At 39.6% G+C, this 14,720-nt stretch overlaps 1 protein-coding gene across 1 annotated transcript in view; it reads left to right on the forward strand.

The window, feature by feature from the left end:
• The first annotated feature begins 2,631 nt into the window (after positions 1-2,631).
• LOC140522729 (antigen WC1.1-like) overlaps positions 2,632-14,720 on the forward strand; it is a 41,007-nt gene continuing 28,918 nt past the window's right edge. Inside the window, exons 1-2 of the mRNA XM_072638029.1 lie at positions 2,632-2,692; positions 4,570-4,794. Of these exons, the coding sequence (XP_072494130.1) occupies positions 2,632-2,692; positions 4,570-4,794 (286 nt within the window). The remainder of the gene's footprint in view (positions 2,693-4,569; positions 4,795-14,720) is intronic.

Below are 14,720 nucleotides of genomic sequence, written 5' to 3' on the forward strand. Positions count from 1 at the left end.
AATAACTAGAAACATAGAAGATACATGAAGAGTGGAATGAGGTAATGAAAGCTTATGCATCTAGTGTGTCTCCAGAAAGCTTCCTTTAGAAGGCAGAATTTGAGCTGAGTCTTGAAGGAAAATCAGCGTGCAAGAGGCGGGGTAAGAAGGGTGAGCCAGAATACCAATATTCAGGGGCAGAGATGGAGCATCGTGTGTTAAGAACAGGGAGTGGGTCTGTATGGCTGAGGAGTAGAGTGTGTGGAGAGGAAGAGTATAAGTATTGTGGAAAGGTACAATGAAACCAAGTTGTGAGGAACAGAGGAGTTTTATTGGATCCTGGAGGTAACAGGGAACTACAGGATTTTAATGAACATGGACATGATGTGGGCAGATAGGTGGCATGGGCTTGTAATCAGGAAGACTTATCTTCCCTGAAGTTTACATCTAGCCTCAGACACTACCTGTCTGAATGTGGTCAAGTCACTTAACTCTGTTTCTCTCAGTTCTTCAACTGTAAAATGAGCTAGAGAAAGGAATGACAAGCCACTCCAGAATCTCTGCCAAAAAAAATCTAAATGGGGTCACAGAGAGTCAGACATGATTGAAAAATCATTTAATAGCAACAAAAATTGTTTGGCCAAAATTACGCTCTAGAATAGGAGTGGATCTAGGTCCTCAAATGTGGCCTTTTGATTGAGTTTAAGTTTTACAGAATAATATTTTTATTAAGAGGATTTGTTTTGTGAAGATTCCATTCAGTCAAAGGGCCACATTTGAGGATGTAGAGGGCCACATCTGTCCTTGAAGCTGCGAGTTCCTCACCCCTGCTTGAGGATGATTACTTTGGCAGCTGATTAAAGGATAAATTGGCATGGGAGGACCAATCAGAAGGCTTTGCTACAGTCCTGCAGGTGGTATGGACTTGAATTATAGTGGTGTCTGTATTAGTGGAAAGAAAGGAAAATATGTAGACAGAAATGATAAGATTTTCCAACTTCTTGCATCTGTGGGGAAAGTAAGAGTGAGGGTTTAGTGAAAGAACCATAATGAGTCCAAGTGATTGGGAGGGCGATAGTTTTTTCAGTAGTAATAGCAAAGTTTGGAAGGGGGTATGTTTTGTGAGGAGGAGAAATGATAGGAGATAATGAGTGCTGTTTTGGACACATTGAGTTTGAAATATCTATGGGACAGGAGGAAGGTTATAGGAGACAAGCGTTCCCACTGGGCGTCTTTCATTTCTTGGGGAATTAACTCTGTTGGGTCAGAGAATCTGCTGAGAAACTAAAGGTAGGGGTGGTGGTTGGGAGGACCTACAGAATTTTCTTATAGAACATGTGACCCTTCCACAAATTTCCAATTTTGGCATCTGGATTTGGGGTTTGACTCAGCACAGGTCCTCTGACTCCAGTCTACATGGTCTCTAAATCTTTTCTTAAGCTTGAGCTGGATGAAGGGAATCGAGGAGGTCTAGGAGCCTTTCTAAGCCGTTTGGATGGAGCGTTATGGGAGAATGTTCACATCATCAGTGTTTCAGAGCAGGATCCAGAGGTCATGCTCAACCTGACCTCTGTCCATTCTTCAGATTTTTTTTTCTCCTATTTTCTTCCAGTTGAGAGGACAACGCTGCCCTACCACAAAAGGTACATTGCTTTGCCACTCCCTTTCTCCCCTCCTATCACCTTTGGGTTCATTTGACAGTAGAAACCTTCTAAAGCCCCAGGCTGACCTTTTGAGTTTCTCTCATCTCTGAGGAGATCAAGTGTACCAGAATCTTGAGAAGCTGTGGAGAAGCCTGTGGGCTGGATGTTGAGGTAGGGTTTGGTGGTGGTGGAGTCTGCAGAATGTTCTTCAATAATATATCATCCTCCTACTGATTTCCAGTTTGGAGATCCGGAGCTCAGTCCCCTAAGGAAGGATGATTCTTTCAGTGTTCTTTCTTGGCCTCCAGGCCTATCCCAGGACCCTCTACAGTGCAGTTGGAGCATCTTTAGGTTGAGGTTCAATCTCAGATTTGCCTCCTCTCTCCATACTAACCTCAGTGCACTGTCCTGGGGAGTTTTTACAAGTTTTTCCAAAATCCTGAGCCTTATGATTCTTCCTCTCCAAAGGACCAATTAAAGGAGTTTCTTCCTCATCAAACTATGTCATATGTTCTCAGCTTGGCATCTTCTGCCTATTTTAGGGACCCTTCTTTTTTTGGTCCTCATCATCCTAGGGATTCAAATACTCAGAGGAAGAATACAGAAACAAGGTGGGCAACCTGTTGGGCACTGGATAAAATGGGAAAGTGTGTGGGTGAGTGAAGGGAGGCAATGATAAGGATAGGGCTTTTGGACAAGTCCAAATAAAGTGCTTCAGGCCTGGATATGACCCACAAGATTGCTCTGGTCTTCAAGACCCAAATAGCTTCAACTGTCCTTGGCCCAGGAGAGACTAAGCTGTGAACACAGAGTTTGTGTTAGGTGTGGGATTTCAACCAAGGTCATAAAGTATGGGACTGGGCAGAGCAGACATCCATATTAGAACTAGGGATTAGCCTTAGAGTGAACAGAGAGTAAATTGAGGAGGGTCATGTGGTGGTCTCAGTCCCAGAGTTTATGACTCAAAGTCCCGGCTTTGTCTAGATATATGGATTCTCTTTATGAAGCCATGTACCAAGAGATTGATTATTACCTGACAGAGGACAAGGAGGACCTTCTGAGCAGCCCAGGTATGTGTATCTTCTGCCTATCCTCCTCCCTTGGATACTGCACATGAACTACATGCTTTGGTCACTATCAGAATCTATGGCCTTGCCATCTTCAGGAATCTGTGTATATCTGCCTGCTGTGACTCCCTTCACCCCATAACATTTTAGTTTCTGTTTCCCAATCTGTACATGGGCAAGAAGGTCCAACAGCCCAGATGTGAATTCTGAGCTTTGTGTACAGTGGGAAAATGCCCATGCTCTTTTGGTTCTGATGTTCTTTTTTCTGTCTGAGTCCCACTGATTATAGTTCTGACAAGTTCTGGATTGGGCCATCATAAGTTCTAGTCCAAAGATTCAGTGATTTCATTTCCCCAACAGGATAGCCAGCTCAGTAGAAATGATTAACATATTTATACCATTCCCTTTAAATCTGGAGCTTTCATGGTAAGAGCAGAATTGGAAGAAAAAGATTTGAATGTTCCTAGAAGCTAATGACATGAAACTATGGAAGAAACCCCTTTCCATATCATTAGGGCTTTTCCATCCACATGAATTGTATTGATCTTTATGAGCAGAACCACCACTCCACCTGAGAACCTCAATCACTAACAAACTTTCAGTCTTCCACACTTTTCCATCTATTCTGTATGAGGAACAACACCCTGCTGTTAGGACAACATGACATATGAGAAGCTCTAACTTTTAGAGCATGGCTTGCTTTGCTTTACTATTATCTTGCCAATTAATTTTTTTCATTGCCCAAACATGGAGACTTTCAGGGAGGTGGCATGAGAGCTGTCACATTTGGGAGGTCCCTTAGGCTCATCCAGAACACTTTCATTAATCCTCTCATAGAGTGACATTTTTATCCTTGTCACAAAAGGCTGAGAGTGCCCCCTGTTTAAGACTGGGCTCCCTGATGTCAGAACACATTTTTACATTGTCTTAAGTCTGTGGATAGACCCAACCTGTGGAATGGGTGGGGGAAATGGGTTTCTTTTTGCTATTTCATTCTGTCAGGTTCTTCTCATCAGGGCCTCTTCTGGGTAATATGAAAGATAAGCTTCCAGCATATGCAGGCGAAAATGAAGGGAAAAGCCAACCTGCACTTTCCCCAAGTAACAGGACAGGGCAGGCCTTAGAGGCAAGGACTGATGTCCTGTCCTGGATGGCATCAGCTAAAACACTCCTGTGCTGTCCTCAGTTTCTGCTCTTCCAGAAATACCATACCTCCCTATGCCAAGCTTTTAAGAATATACTCAATGGCTGCTCATTCCTCTCTGGCTTGGAATATGTGCTTGGGAGACAGAGGTTTGGAGTGGCAGGAAGGGAGCCAGGCTTGGTTTGATAGGTGGTTAGGCCCTTGAGAGGGGGATAGGGTTTGATTTCAGGGTGAAAATAATGATCAAAGTGGCTTCAGAATCTGGAACATAATACAGTGAATCAGCTTACCCTCTCTGGTGTATTCTATGTCAGGTTCATTATCATGATAACATCATGAATTGAATTATGACAGAGTTGAAGGTTCTGGTTCAAATGATTTCCTCCTTGAATCTGGGGCCAGTGATAATCACTGAGGGGATTGAAATTAAGAGGTGAGAATTTTGAAGCTAAAAAAAATAAAGGGGAAAATAATACTAAGGGGACTGAAATAATTGACTTAAATGAGGGAGTATTTGTCCCCTTTCCCACCTTAGTGATTTTTAGTGCAAGGTCAGGTCACTAACCCTAACCCTAAGTAGTCTTCTTCTTCAACTGAATCTAGCTTTTAACAACTCCTGACACTCCCTTCTATCTTAAAAGAAAATGAAATTACACATTTGTTTTCACATGCAGAAGTTCACCCCATCAGTTACAGAAAAATTGTGGTGAAAACAAAACTGTCATCTTTCCCTCAGATATCTTAAGTGGGCCTGATGATCTCCCAGGTGATGGGTGTGATGATGCTGAAGAATTATCTGGGCCTGACATTCTCCCTGTCACCCAGATGAATGAGCAGAATACTATGGGGCCTGATGATGCATGGGATGAGTACAGGAAATCACATAAAAGTGAGTCATTGCCAACAGATTTATTGACCCGACAAGTGAGATTTCCAACTATGGGTGAACTTATTTTGGAAGGTGAGGAGGTGGCACTACCTACAAATGTCTATATAGTGATAAGCCTGTCTATTAAAATGTATGTATACTTGTACTTGCACATAAACATATGTGGTTGTATTCATTCAAGTATATAGATAGATGTTTATATACGTGTATATACATACATGTAAACATGCATATGTGTATACGTATACATATATGACAAATATATTTTGTTGCTACAATGAGTATTCTCTGTATTGACATTTTCTAGAAAGATACCTGGGACAATTGTACCCATAATGTTTCTAAAGCAAGAATATGAGTAGGCCCTGGGGTTCTGAAGCTGCTTCCTCCAGGCTCCCATTCTCTTTGACTCCAACTCATCCTCAATGTAAAGAGAAGCCTTTCCATAGCCCTCTCTCAGTCCTGGTCACTCCTGCTCCCTTTACTATGCATGATGTATCATGACTGAGAAAAGACTTTTCACTCAGGTCTTGGTGATATTATTTTCACCCACCTGTACCACCACCAAAAGTTTCTTGCTTTTCTTTAGACACAGCTACAAATTCAGCTCCATTTTCTTGCTTCTACATCAACCTCCTGAGTTCTTTGGGGATCCCCTGATTCGAACATGGGAAAAGATGCCCCACCAATGTTCCCTGAGGACCTGGGGTATGATAAAGCTGAAACTGGTGTCCCTCAAATGTCACTTTAAGGTCGTCAGTTATGAGCAGTCTCTTAATAAATGTTTATTGAATTGAATTGGAGTGGAATCAGTTTCCTGTGATACCTGAAATTGTTTAAGAATTCACCTGCCCTCAAACACTGTATCCAGAGAGGACAATGTTAAGGATTTCCTTCTCACATGTGGTGAACACCTCTCCACTATCTTGAACTTTCCCACCAGGGTCATGTTTACCTTTATCAAAAGTGTTTTTCCTTTAGGACCTTTAATTCTTCAATGTTTCTCTTTTGTCCTTCTTTTCCCATGTGTTTACTCCTCAACCTTGCTTTACATATATATACCTTAGCCTATGCCCTGCAGAGACCAGTAGGTGGCTTTCTGGGGCGTCCAATTCCCTTTCCTTGTTGTAGTTGGCAGGTGGAGGTGTCCAGGCACAGCTAGTGAAAACCATTATGTGGAGCCCCTGGCCACCATCTTGGCTTGAGGACCTCTATCTATTTTTTATAAATCTAGGTCATGTTAAGAGTACTCATTCTTTGTCTTTCCTTAGAAAATCTTTTGTTCTATAGGGAGTACAAAGGTCAACTGACATCATATTCCTTTCTGAAATGTTAGACATTTTGAAAGAGTAGAATGTATGTGACTGAGAAAATTCTGAATATTTTAAAAACCTATTTGATATTCATGAGGTTTGGGGTGATAGTAGTATGGTCTAGTGGGATGAAATAACCAGATTTTGGTTTACTTGACATGACTATTCACTCAGTGTGAACTTGGACATGATACTTGATCTAGGGAAACCCAGTTTCAACATTTGTAAAGTGATAGAGTTGTACTACATGGTTTCAAAGGTCTCAAATGATGCCTTGAAGTTTCCAAAGCACTTTCTTCACCAGAACCTCTTGAGATGTATAGGACAAATTACTATTACCATTTCACAAAAAACTAAACAGAGACTCAGAAAGATTGCCTGTCGTCATGTCCATGTTAAAACTAGTGTTACTGTTTCCATAAAATATGTAATAAAATTTCATATGTAGAAAGAGGCCTGTGGAGGGGGATGTACTTGTATGACTGTAGATAATACAAAATATTAGGGAGTCTATTTGTTCAGACAAATCGAGGATCTATGTTGCTGCTACTGTAAAACACCTTTTACACAAATAATGTCAGGTCTAAACAATTGGGAAAATACCAATTGTTCAAGAGTAGGCTGAGCCAATATAATAAAATGACAATTCTACATAAATTAGCACATTTATTTATTGGCATGTGAATCAAGCTATAAAAATTATTTTATAGAGTCAGAAATATAATAACATAACTTATTTGGAAGAAGAAAAGCTCAAGGATACCAAGGGAATCAATGAAAAAAGTCCAAAGATGGTCGTCTAGCTGTACCAGATTTCAAACGCATTATAAGTGGTACTGGATAAGAAATAGAGTGGTAGATCAGTGGAATAGATTAGATATAAATTACATTATAGTAAAAGACCCTAATAATCTAGTTTATGAGAAACCCAAATATTCAAGCTTTTGGAATTAAAACTTATTATTTGACAAAAACTACAGGGAAAACTGGAAACCAGTATGACAGAATCTAGGTATACACCAACATTTTCGAACATATACCAAGAAAAGGTCAAAATGGGTAGATGATCTACACATAAAGGGTGATAACATAAGCAAATTAAGAGAACATGAAATAGCTTATCTGTCAAATTTATGAATAAAGCAAGAATGTGGAACCAAAGAAGATACAGAGAGCATTACAAAATGTAAAAAAGATAGATTTTGATTACATAAAATTAAAAAGTTTTTGCACAAATAAAACCAATGCAATCAAAATTATAATGAAAGCAGAAAACTGGGAAAACCTTTTTGTAACAAGTATCTCTGATAAAGGTCTCATTTCTCAGACATATTGGGAACTGAGACATATTTATAAAAATGCAAGTCATTCCTCAATTGATAAATGGTGTAAGGATATGAGCAGTATTTAGACAAAATAAATCAAAGCTATTGATAGTCATATGAATGTATGTTCTAAACCAATATTGAACAGATAAATGTAAACAAAAAAAAAACTCTGAGGTAACAATGGAAATCTATGAGAGTGGTGAAAATGACAAAAGGAGAATATTGGATGTTGCAGGGGGTGTGGGAAAACTAGGACACTATCGTGCATCTGTGAACTTGTTCAACCATTCTGGAGAGCAATTTGGAAGTATGTTCAAAGGACTATACAATTGTGATACAATTTTTTCTTTTCTCAGCAATACCACTCCTAGTTCTAAATCCTAAAGACATCCAAAATTGGGTGAAAGAGACTACTTGTACAAAAATATTCATAGCAGCTCTTTTTGTGGTGGTCAAGAAATGGAATTCATAGGGATTCCATCAGCTGGGGAATGGCTCTTTGATTGGTTGTTGACTTATGTTCTCAATGAAAACCAAAATGACATAACTATTCTGAAGTCAAGTTTTATAGCATCTTACTGTGGCTGATCAGACCAATATGAGTTTGGAATGCTCTCCTACAGGTAGGGCACAAATAGTTCACATGAACATTTGTGGTGGATACTCTAAATTTCAGCATCCTACATTTCCTTTTAGCTGTTTCAATTATGCTCTGCTCATAGAGCATAGCACCTTTTATGATGTGGGCATGCCATGCTGAGTGGTCCTGTGCCAATGTCTCCCATGTCATGCAATCAATTCCAAAGTTCTTGAGAGAGACCTTGAGAGTGTCCTTGTATTTCTTCTTCTGACCACATGTGATCGCTTGCTCTGTTTGAGTTCTCCAAAATATAGTCTTTTTGGTGAGCATATGTTTGGCATTCAAACAACATGGCCAGTCCATCAGAATTGTACTCTCTGAAGCAGAATTTGAATGCTTGGCAGTTTAGTTCAAGTAAGGAACTAAGTGTCTGGTACCTTATTGTGCCAAGTGATCACCGGAATCTTCCTAAGATAGTTCAAATGGAAGCGATTCAGTTTCCTGGTGTGAAACTAGTAGATTGTTCAGGTTTCAGAGGCATAGAACCATGAGATCAGCATAATGGTTCTGTAGACCTTCAGTTTGGTAGTCAGTATAATGCCTCTTATGTCTCACGGTTTCCTTTGGAGCCTCCCAGACAGTGAGTTCAGGAAACGTGTGGGTCAATCACTGTCAATATGTATGTCCTTGGAAAGTACCCTACCAAGGTAAGTAAACTTAACCACAGCATTCAAAACTCCTCCATTTGGTATAACTGATGATTTCACGTATGGATAGTGTGGTGGTGGCTGATGGAGCACCTGTGTTTTCTTGGTGTTAATTGTTACACCAAAACTAGCACAAGCAGGAGAGAATTGATCCATACTTTGTTTCATCTCAGCTTCAGAGGCTTCAATATGTGCACAATCATCTGCAAACAGAAAATCAGGCACCAACACTCCCTCCAGTTTGTTCTTGGATTGTACCCTTTTCAAACTGAAGAATTTGCCGTCAGTGTGGTAGCTGAACTTGATGCCATGTTCATCCTCATTCAAAGCATTTGACAACATGGTTGAAAACATCATGTTAAAACGCATGGGAGCAAGCACACAGCCTTGTTTTACTCCATTGGTGCCTGGGAAGGCACGAGAGCATTGTCCATTATCTAGAACCTAGGCAAGCATGTCGTCATGAAATTGACATACAATGCTGATGAACTTCTCTGGACAAGCAAGTTTTGAGATAATTTTCCATAAGACTAGCAGTATCAAAGACTTTGGTCAGATCTAAACATAGTATACAGACCTTAGTGATGCTCCTGGCATTTCTCCTGCAGTTGTTGGGTAGCAAACACCATACTGACTAGTCCTTGGTCATTTCTGAAGCCACACTTGCTCTCGAGTAAATGACCGTATTCCAAGTGCAGGATCAGTTTGTTAAGGAGGTCTCTTGCAAGAATCTTGCCAGCAATGACATAAAGACCCCCCTGTAATTGTTGCAGGACAATCTATTTCCTTTAACTTTATAGAGTTGGACAATGAAGGCATCCTTGTACTCCTGGGGGATAAATAACTTCGTCTTGCCATATAACTTTGAAAATTTCAGTCTGCTTTTGTATCAGCAATGGTCCCCCTACCTTGTTAATCTCTGCTTGAAAAAAATCAGCACCATTTGCTTTCCCACATAAAGGAAGCCCAATGGTATTCAAAACCTCTTTTTTTCAGTTGGAACTTCAGCTAAGGAGGGAGGACTTCAACCTGAATTAAATGGTCAGTGGGTTCAGCACTGATTGATGATGGTCTGTTGAGCACAGTATGGACATTCTGCCTGTCTCTCGGGGATATTGTCCTTATCATTAATTAATGTGGCTCTATCAACATTGAGTAGTTGTGATGCACCATAGGTCTTTGACCCATTAATAACTTTTAGGGCACCATAAGACAATTTTGGATTGTTACTATCAGTATGAAAATAAATTTCATCTGCCTTCTTACTTAGCCTAGAATGATGCATCTCTTTAAACTTTGCTTATCCTTTACTTTTGATGGAATTAAATCTTGCCTTCTCAGAGATGCATGAACTATACTGCTAAATCCCATAGAGTTCTCATTTTTCATTTAGCAGCTTCAGAATTCCCCATCACTTTCTGAAACCAGTCTTGGTGTTTGGGAGTGGTCTGACCTACATGAGGAAATGCAGTGCTCTTCACCACTATCTGCCTCCAGAGAAAGAACTGATATTAATTGAATACAGACTGAAGCATGGTTTTTTCACTTTCTCTTGCTTATTTTTTCTCTTACTTGAATCTTCTTGTACAAAATGATTAATATTGTTATAATTATAATCATAATAACTAATAAGATTGCAGATAATTCTACATGTGTAACCTATATCTGATTGTATGCTGCTTCAGGGAAGGAAGAGGGGAAAGAGGGAAGGAATACAGAACTCAAAATCTTAAATAAAAACGTTAAAGAACAACATATTTGTGAAAATAATATGATCAGATTCAATTTAAAATCTGATCACCATGTCATTATTGTTGGTGAAAGTTGAGGAGGATTCCAAGTTTTATATCCAAGACTTGCTCCCCTTCCTGGCATATAACAGTGAAGAAACACATTTATAGAAATCAGTAGCAAAGCAGAGAACAGAGAAGGTATGCATAGAAAATATAGAGTGCATATAAAGTGAAAGGGTTTTCCGTTGGGAAAGAGATTAGCTCAGTTCAAAGGAGAGAGTTTGAGATTTCACCTAAGAGTAACTTCCTGAAGATTCCACAGTAGCAAGGTGAGGACAGGGACATGGTGGAGACTTCCAGCCCTTCTCATGTCTTTCTAGATTCTTTTACTTCAGTAACCTGAAGTGTGATTGACCTCTTCCATCTTTCCCCTTGAAGCTGAAAATCAAAGATACTCCAAGGAACTTGAAGCTTGAAGAAGAGACTAAAGAAGGCTGGAGCTCTCCTGTTCCCCCAATGCTGTCCTAGCTCTCATGTAGATCAGGGGCTCTATCTCCACCAAAAAGGAAAAGATCCCAAGTCACTGAGCTTAAGGATAAGAATTACATACAAATAACTAAAGTGAGATTCAATAATACTGACCATGGTCACACATCTTGTTTACACTGAACCCCAAATTTACCACTGATCTCTACACTACATTATATTGTACAATGAGTGAACGGACCAGACATTTACTAATCTTAGGAGATACAAATACAAAAAATAAGAGCTCCACTTCTACTAAGAAAAGGGAACACCTTTCTAGGAGTGTTGACCAAGGAGGGATGTTTTCATCAAAGAAGTCACAGGGATGTTGAGCAGCATCACAACAATTTTTACAAAACGACAATCTAGACAAGGTGCCATAAAAATTTTGAAAAGGGGGAAAGGTTCATGGAAGAGACACCTGAGATAGGTCTGAAAGGAAGAGCAGGAATTCAAGAAACAGAAATATGAAGGAGGAAGTTCCAGGCCTAGAGAATAATGTGTGCTAGTACCCATAAGGAACTGGAAAGGTAGAATAGTATGTGTAATCAAGTTTTTACACACATAGACATGTGCACATGCACACATGCACACACACATTTACCAGTAATTCACTTCATTAGTTAATCACCAACTCTTCATGCTTGTACAGCATAGCCTTAGGTTTCTGCCTTCCCACCTAATATTGTCCAAACCTTCGTATAAAGTTGTCTGTTTATATGTTCTCTTAAGTCAGACTTCTTGAGATCCAAAACAGTACAAGATGTGAGTATTTCTGTAAGGTAGCAAGTCACATAGTATTCATAAGACCCAATCTAGAGGTCAGTGATGTCCAGCTTAGGAGCAAATCCAGTAGAGGGCCTTGTACATATTTGTCATTTAATACATTTTTGTGCCATTGAATCATAGTTTTCTTGAGATCCCTGTGTAAAGGTCTTGAGTTCAATGTGCTATTTGTCTAGGTTTCTTTTGTCTGCATTCCTCAGAAGTCTACATTCTTCACTCCCAGTCCTAGCTGAAGTTATTGGTTTTCTCCAACCTCAAAATTATGCCTTTTTATGGGTCCCAACTGAAGACTCAAATTAACTTTTTTTTCTTTTTAAAATATTTCCTGGCTATCTAATAAGAAGTGATTCACTTAATATATGTACCAAAAATCCAATTGAATGAAAATGATCCTGAATCTGGCCCATGCAGTGCAGTGAGTGACTGACCATATCACTGATTATAACTGGAATCATGTTTTGTTGATTGTGAAAGCGACATGGACCACACAGAGGTGTTAGAGTCACCCAGATGTAGCTTTTTATCCTCACTTCTGAAATGCACGTCTCATCCAATCGCTCAGAGAGAGAATTTTCTTCACAAAGATTTCTGTTTTCATCAAAGGAGTTATGTAGAGGTAAGAATTTGATTGGGTTTTGAATTTTAGATGTGGCAGATCAAGTCTGATAGTGTCTGAAATGGTAAAGAGAGTTTCTATTGGCTCCTAGCACAGGTGGCATGGTAAGGAACTGAATCTATATAGTCCCCTCCTATTGCTGTACATCCCTCATTTGGTGCTCTGAGGTCTCTCAAGAAGAGTTGGTGCTTTCAAGACAGCAGCAGGACCAGGAATATCAGGATGTCCTTACAAAGTCTTCTTACAGTCCAGATGCTATTGCTTCTTCTCTTCAGTTTCCTAGTGATCAACTCTGGTAAGATTCTACTTTTCTATTTCCAAATGATCTGCACTGTTAGGAATTTCACTGAGCTGGACTGGGCTGCTGTACTTGGGAAAAAATCATCAGTCAGAAGATCATAATACAAAACTTACCATCTGTTTTGAGGAAAGGAAGGAAATTACAATGTCCCAAAGTCTTTTCCTCTCTTCTGTAGGGCCTTTTCAATTAGATTTGGAGGTGGACTATTCATTTAAAGAGATATATTTGTCTTAGAATTATGTTGTAAGGTCGCCTACTGTCCCAGGAATGGTCTAATCTTTCACTTGACTTCTAATATGGGAGACAGTCAAGAAAACAGTAGAAAACCCATGGCTGAATCATTTTCGCTCATTGATCTGCTGCTGTTGGCATGCTCTGGGGTGTCATCTCATTGACATGCCACCCTTCTAAATGACTAAAGGAAATTTCAAATCATTACCATGTCTCAAATTCCATGTGTGAGTATATGAAAGGAAGACTTCAAATATGAAGCAAGCTTAGAGATGTCCTTATCTAGTCACTTGGTTTATTAGACAAAAGAGCTTGTGTCTAGTCTGCGCTGGTTTGGACTGAGTCGACTAGTTGAGAGATAATTGCTAGTATGTGAAATAACGTGAAGGTTTTGTATGGCCTCTCTGACTGGGAGAGGAAAAATACTGAGATCAGCTACTACAAGTTCTAAATAGCTTTGCACCTGCTGCCTACATCTGAGCCCCAATCTAGGGCTTGTGCTTTTAAGACCTGTAATACTCAGTGTAAATATGAGATCTTACACTCCTCCCTAAGCCAAAGTGTTTTACAGATAATTTGCTCCAATGGCAGCTTTGAACTCTCTCTGGAATTACTCCTCCCAGCATTTAAGGAACTGGTCAATCCCATCCCTATTTTATAGGTAATGAATCAGAGAACAAATAATGCCACCTGAAGTATACCCAGAATCACTGAAATAACTGGAGAAGAGTGGAGCTGGGATCTGGCTAGAGGCTCAGGTGTCCCTAAATTCCTCTAATTATTTCTTAATTTCATGATCCCAAAGGGATTGATTATAATCTTCCTTTGTGAGCTTAGTATTTAACATACATTCTTATATTCCCAGAAATGTGAAGCCCTGTTCATAGTAGCTGCTCAGTAAGCCTGAATTCACTGGTTTCATTTGTGCTAAACTTCCCATGGTAAGGAATTTAGTAACTTACACCCTTCATAAAATGAATTCTTAGGTATAGTGGAAATAAGAATGACTGTATTGAGAGGTGTTTGGATCTATCACTAGTGATGTGAATTACAGAAAGTTACTTTACCACTTTCAACCTAGTTATTCTGTCCTGTCTAAAACAAGGATCTTGGATGAATTTTTATAAGAAGTCTTCCTGCTCTGAAATGTTAAATACTTCATGGCCCTCTCCCAGTATCTGTCTTGGCTCCCTACTGCTCCATTCCTATTTCATTGATAGAAAGGATGCACATACTACTTTAGCTTTGCATTTGTAAAAAGCAAAGATTAGATGTATTCAGGAGACAAGACAGGGCGGATTCCCACCAATAATCTTTACATTAAAACTTCTGTTAAGCCCCTGCTTTGTGCCAGGGAAATGTAGGAGATATAAAGAACTAGTGGTGGAAGGGAAACATACACACTGACAAGGAAAGGCAAATGTATACAGAGTAGACCTAAAGCAGCTGTTTGTAGAGGTAGAAAAGTTGTAAGAATTGGGTTGATTAGGAAATCAGGATGATGAAGTTTGAGGTAAAATGTGAAGGAATCTAGGAATTCTAAGAGACACCAGTAAATAAAGAGGGGATGGGGGATGAAATACAAAAGCAAGGATATGTGAGATTGAATACCATCTAGGGGAAATAGCATGTAGTCTAGTGTCACTACAACATAGACTGAAAGAGAAAGAATAATCTGAAATCACTCTATAAAGATAAACTAGAACTAGATTGGAAAGGCCTTCAGATGTCATGCAGAAGCATTTGTGTTTTATTCCAGAAGTAAAAACAGGAAACAGTTGAGATTTTTGAGCAAGGTGGAGTCATGGTCAGCATAGCAACTGCCTAGAGGATGGATTGAAGGGTAAAGACTGGTGGAACAGAGATCAATTTGGA

Source organism: Notamacropus eugenii, chromosome 2, assembly GCF_028372415.1.
Source record: "Notamacropus eugenii isolate mMacEug1 chromosome 2, mMacEug1.pri_v2, whole genome shotgun sequence".
Taxonomy (NCBI): Eukaryota; Metazoa; Chordata; class Mammalia; order Diprotodontia; family Macropodidae; genus Notamacropus; species Notamacropus eugenii.